Raw genomic sequence first — 6,000 nt, 5'->3', positions numbered from 1 at the left:
ATCTGCTTCGGACTCCCCGCATCCACTTCCGCGCTGTCGATCCCCTTATCCCCCCTCTTTAATGTTATGTGTCACTTAGTGATCCCCTTACCCCCCTCTTTAATGTTATGTGTCACTTAGTGTCGTGGATTGCACCCTATTGGCAATTTGCCGCCCACCTTACTACCCCAGACAATCAAGGTAAAAACGTTTTGCGCTCAAGACACGCACACTGAAACAAGGACTACGGGCATTTTCAAGGCAAGTTGGCAGCTTCGTGGATAATAGGTACATGCAAAGGCCGTTTCATGCAAGTACTGAACCTCCCAGTGTCGACATCCCCTCACTCTTTCTCTCAGATTGCATCCCTCACAATCTGAGCTGGATCTTGTAAGGCTGGTTAGTTATCAGAACTCTTCGAAGAGGAAGAGAGAGAGAGAGAGAGAGAGAGAGAGAGAGAGAGAGATGTCCTTCGTGTGCATTGCCTGCTTGCTCAGCTGGTAGGAATTTGTCAGTCTTGATTGAAGCAATTACAAGAGCCTCACTAATTGGGTCGCTTCAGAATTTGTCAAATTGTCTATTTGCAAGTACATACACATCCACATTTCACATACATACACGTTTTCAATTCTCTTCTCTGCAAACAGACATACATACCTACAAGCACATGTACACACATTTCCTATACAAACAAAAATGCCAACATATTCAAACAGAAAATGCCCACATGTATAATGTTCACTCACATGGAAACAATTGTCTACATTTCAATGTGAAACAGTTGCTTCATCATGGATATCTTGCTATTTGTGAGGAGCATTACAAATTTGTTGTACCTTTTTGCAAACCATATGTGGTTCTTGTTGAATTTGTTAAGTTTGGGTACATTTGCAGAATAGTACATCACCGTGCTCTTCAAAGACAATCCAGAAAACAAACGCTTTCCACTTAGTCAAGCACAACCATGGCAACTATTTTTGGATCAAGGCTTTCTTGTCCGACCATGGAGAAGACCAGAGTCTCCATAAATGCTTTGCAAGCAAGGCGTCTCCATTGTGTCAGCAACTTCGGTTTTGTGAAAGAACACCAAAAGCTGCAGTTTTCACCAGGTCTCTGCAAGTCCTCAAAATCACCTAGAATTTGCATGAGTGTAGCAGTTAGTACGGAGGCCCTTACCAATGATACTTTGTTTATGGATTACAAAGCATCTTGTGCCTTTATGTTTCCAGGCCAGGTAGAGATTTTGATATCTCTGACATTGATTTTTGAGTTTATGCTTGTATATAATGTGCTGCAAAGGATAAAAAGCGTTTCACAATATTTTATTCCTTATAACCCAATGAAGATAAATGCCAGCCAAAGGATAGCTACTACAAGCACAAACTGCTTGTTACTTTGAGTTGTCTGGTCGGTTAGCACATGCTATATTGTCCAATAGTTGCTAGTGCTTGCTTTTTTTTCCTCAGTTTGGGGGACATGTTCTTTGGAATAGTTTTGCTTTTCTAGTACATGAAAATCTTATTTGAATTATCACCCCAAATGCTTTCTTTTTGTAAGATCTGCATAATAGCTTGTAGAATTTTGAGCTGAGCTACTGAGTTCAAAGTGCTTGGATTAGAATTATGCTTTTGAAGGCATAAGTTTACAAATTAAGTTGTTGAAGCATTTTCTATCAATATATGCAGCAGAACGTCTTGGCCATAACGTCCAATTTTTACATTACTTACATGCATCATCCCCATGGATATTCACAGTTGATTTTTGAGCATCCATTTTAGGGCTTACCATGTAAAGTTTGCAACCATTCTAGTTCTGATTCTCTGCTTGTTTTTCAGCATTTGCTTTCTTTTCCTATTCATCTTCAGGTTGTGCCTAGTCTTTCGTCGGTATCATTACCCTAACAGGTGGCCCGTACTTTCATAGGCACCCTCAATTTGTCTGCCGTTTTTGCTGTTGTCATTCTTTTATGATTAACTTAAAATACCGTAAAATGCCTTAGACTTGTTCTGATAAAAAGGCTGAAAGATGTCAGCACCTCGAAGTAAAAAACTTGTACACAGTGCAGTCATGATGGCTGATGGTTCTAAATACTTCTGTGTGCACGTGCATGTGCATGCGCATGGGGAGCTGGGAGGATATGACGATACCTAGCTTTACACCAGTACATGATGATACCTAGACTGAAACCTAGACTACATGACACTGAGAATGACTTACGTCACTTACTCGTGTCACATCCCTAATTTAAGTTACAAATTTTTGTTGGAAGGTGAATGTTATGTCGTTACATTCAAAGTACCATGCCGGATGTAATTCAAGTGCATGAATGATTGTAGTAAGCTACTAGGCTGAATTGATGATTGACTACTTTTGATAATTGCATTAGGGACCAAGAAAACAATGAAATTCTTCCAAGTAGTTAGTGTCAAACTCGACGATGCGGAAGCGTAGAGACCAAGGGGGGAGAGAGAAAATGAAATGAAATGAAAAATGAAATGAAAAATGAAATGAAATGATATATTAACGTCTACAAGAGGCCAAAATGACCTATGAGACCAACTGATTACAATGATGAGTCTAGTACCAAGTCTGGGTACAAACAAGAAAACTACAAACAAAGAACTGATAGGAGTGCTACCGACTCCTATGGGTGGCTGGTAGGCTGAGCAATGGTATCACCATAAAGGTACAAAGTGGGGATAAGTGTCACCATGATACAATATAACAGTAGCATGAAGCCTATCCCGATCGACATTCTGGGTGTCGTGCTAGAATCTTGTGGATCCTCTGCCGCAATCTCCGCCGGTGCTGCGTGGCTCCCCTCCTCAGTCGCGGTCGTCTCGATCTCCCTAACTCTGTAGCTCGATCAATGAGAGTACCGCTGATGTGTGTGTGGGTGGGAACCGAGCTCTCTGGTGGTGGTGTCCCCTCTGACTCTGTGGTACTCAGACTGAAGAAATCTGAGATGCGTCTCTGGGACTGTCTCTGTCTTTGCCCATTCAGTAGAGCGTCTCTATGTCTCTGAATCTCAAGTAGGAATAATCCGAGACATCTTTGATCCTGATATCTCATGACTCTGTCTAACGAGTCAAAACCATTTCTGAATAGACAATGAGAGAGAGAGAGAGAGAGAGAGAGAGAGAGAGAGAGAGAGAGAGAGAGAGAGAGAGAGAGAGAGAGAGAGAGAGAGAGAGAGAGAGAGAGAGTTGGGGAGCTGAGGAGCACCAAACGCGTCGAAACCCTAGCGCAGCCCTCCCTTTTCCCTACCCCGCCATTTCTCGCCGCCCTCATTGCCTGCACAACCTTGTCTCCCTCCATTCTTTTTTGGGTTTGAGTTTCTTTTCCAAGCAAGGGGTTTTTTACCGACTCTCCCTCAAGTATTATGGCACCGGTGATGGTCACTCCACAAGATCTTCAACGCAAGATAGGTGATCGAAGTGAAGTTCCGTCTCAAAAAGGGGCTGTTGGCCGCTTGATAGGATGTTCCTACTCTCGTGTCAACATCCGGGAGTGGCTTTCGTGCACTCACAGGTTCGGATGAAGACAAGTGGAGGATATTATCTTACTTGGCTGAGGTACTTCCATTGCTATTTTTTCATCAAAGGAACTTGCCTCAGTGTCATTAGCCGCTCTCCTCTCGGCTTCAGGGACAGATTGGTTTTTCTGCACCCGTGGTACGAGGATTTTTCTCTAGCTGGTTTTGAGGACAGATGTCAGGTTCAAAAATATCCAGTTAAAATATCCTTTCCAAAGCTGCTGTCGTAGTTTTGGTTGCACGACATGTTGCGGCAAATGGGATCTATCTTCGGCATACATTCGCGCGCTTGGCACAAACTCAGACATCTGTGCAATCTATAAAGGTGGCTACGATCCCCTCCACAATTTTTCTAGATACCATCACCTTTGAGTGGAAAGGGATGCTGCACTCGCAGAGGATTGTGGTTACGGGCGGACCAAACGAGTGCCTCAGATGTAATGAGATGGGGCACTTGGTGAGGGATTGCCCTAGAGGGAAACAACAGAGACAAAATGGTCGAAGGAAGATACAACCCTCACAGCCACAACAGAGTTCCGTACAACAGCAGTAGAGTGCTGGGCAACAACACAATGTAGAGCAAACACAAAGACGAAGGCAGGTAGGTAGACAGGGACATGCACAACCCACCCTTGTTTACAGAAGGGTTGTGAGACAGAGGTTGGCAGAAGCAGAGCAACCCACTGACAGACCTCCAAAGGAGAGATTATCGGACCAAAATCAAGAGGAGATTCTAGAGCAGGAGGACAAAAGGATAGAGGAAGACTAGCAATCAATGGTAGTCCAGGCTTGAGTTGCCCCAAGATAGACGTGTCTTATAGGCTTTGGATCTCTTGGAGATGCAGTCTCAAGTACCTCTCACAGGAGGTTTTGTTGAGGAGGAGCACGAGAGTGAGTCGTCGTAGTTTGCTGAGGATTTTGACTATTTAGCAGGCTTTGCATCCCGAGCAGATGTCGTGCTCTCTGAGATCTTACCACCTCAGTTTTTGGCGCTTGGTCCATGGAGACCTCCAGATGTTTCTTTGAGGAGTGGGCCACTATGTGTCGACCTTCTTTTCGTGCAGTCATCAGGAACTCGTTACATTTTCCTCGGTCTAGAGAGAGTCCCCATGATCAGAATTAGAATATAGGTTTTACTAGGGGGCTCTTTTTGGGCGAGGGAGGCTGTTTATGATATCTTCCAGGAGCAGACGATGATTGAAGCTAACTACTTTATGGATATCAGACAGTTTGCAGATTTGTTTGAGAGTCAATTCAGAGATGTCTTAGGGAAGTTGGTATGGTCAGAGAGATGTGCGTCTTGGTACCTTCCCTTGGCTTTTGAGGTGGACAACAAGTGGGCCCCACTCTCTATGGCGAGAGAGGTCTATGCTATTGATTGCACAAATCTGGTACAATGGTCTAGATGCAATGGACTTGTCGACGATGTCGACGACAATGATGACAACAACGAGACGGGCTGAAATCTGAAAACGCCAGGGGCTGAAATTTGCAAATTTGCTATCTGCTGAATTCTGACACTGTGTCGGCGAGGACGGTGACGCGACGACGATGCGCTGAAAACGCAGATGCTGAAATCTGCGAACAGCGGGCTGAAACTGAAAACGCTGGCTGATCTGACCGTGCGGCGAGGATCTGTTGCGAGAAGGTGAGATCTGCGAGATTCGGGGCTGCTACTGTGGAGTCTTAACTGCTGAAAACTGAAAACGCTAAGGCAATAGGCTGATTTGACGTCGAGGATCTGCAAAATGCTAGAGGCAGTCTGCAGTTGCAAAAACACTAGGCCTAATGTGGTCTGCAAAAAGGCTAGTGCTGTTCTGATGCTGCTGAAAACGCCAGGGCTGATCTGCAAGGAAAAAACGTTGGCTGGAGCCTGGTCTTGATGGCTGAAAACGCTAGGGGTTCTTGCCGGTAGTGCTGAGAAGGTGCATTGCAAGTGTGGAACTTCCTCTGTCTCTTCTGCCAGAAAGTGCTAGCGCTAGCTTTTCTTATATATCCACTTAGCGAATTTGCCTTACCCAGTTTCCCAACAAAGTCACTTATTAATAATAAGGGAAAAATGGCTAAAATAGGAAAAATGGGTTCTGTGCAATGTAAAATGCTCATGATGGTTACTGACTATAATTCTGATGATCATGTTGTGTGCAACCAGAGGATATGCAACTACTCTAAGTGCCTGGCCATGCACGGCCTGCGCACAAGCTCACAAAGGTGCCAGAACACTTCCTAAGATGACATGAACCCTGGACCTGAAGTAGCTTATCCACATGCACATAGGGTTAGATGTGCACGTGACATCCCCTCCTTTTTAAAGTGAGGTACTGTACCGAATTGTATGGCGTCGAGGGAGATCGCCAACAACTTTTGGAATCTTGGGAAAGACTCTTCGTTGGCCCACTCTGATGCGTGGGTCGTGCGATACTTGAACTTCATAAAGGTCTGCAACGCTTGCTTCTTTGGGCCGCGCCGAAAGCGACAAAGGGATC

At 44.7% G+C, this 6,000-nt stretch overlaps 1 protein-coding gene across 4 annotated transcripts in view; it reads left to right on the top strand.

Moving 5' to 3' along the window:
• The first annotated feature begins 212 nt into the window (after positions 1-212).
• LOC147434090 (uncharacterized) overlaps positions 213-6,000 on the top strand; it is a 96,467-nt gene continuing 90,679 nt past the window's right edge. For 2 of the 4 annotated variants that reach the window (XM_086490705.1, XM_086490702.1), the window contains exons 1-2: positions 213-378; positions 874-1,213. In XM_086490705.1, the coding sequence (XP_086346831.1) occupies positions 944-1,213 (270 nt within the window). In that variant the 5' untranslated portion in view covers positions 213-378; positions 874-943. Of the gene's footprint in view, positions 480-873; positions 1,214-6,000 lie in introns of all 4 variants that reach the window. The other 2 variants (XM_086490704.1, XM_086490703.1) reach the window with 2 other exon arrangements.

The sequence above is a fragment of the Adiantum capillus-veneris genome, chromosome 19 (assembly GCF_014529385.1).
Source record: "Adiantum capillus-veneris isolate H3 chromosome 19, ASM1452938v2, whole genome shotgun sequence".
NCBI classification, from domain to species: Eukaryota; Viridiplantae; Streptophyta; class Polypodiopsida; order Polypodiales; family Pteridaceae; genus Adiantum; species Adiantum capillus-veneris.
The sequence above is the reverse complement of the archived record's forward strand: the minus strand, read 5'-3'. Positions and strand labels throughout refer to the sequence as shown.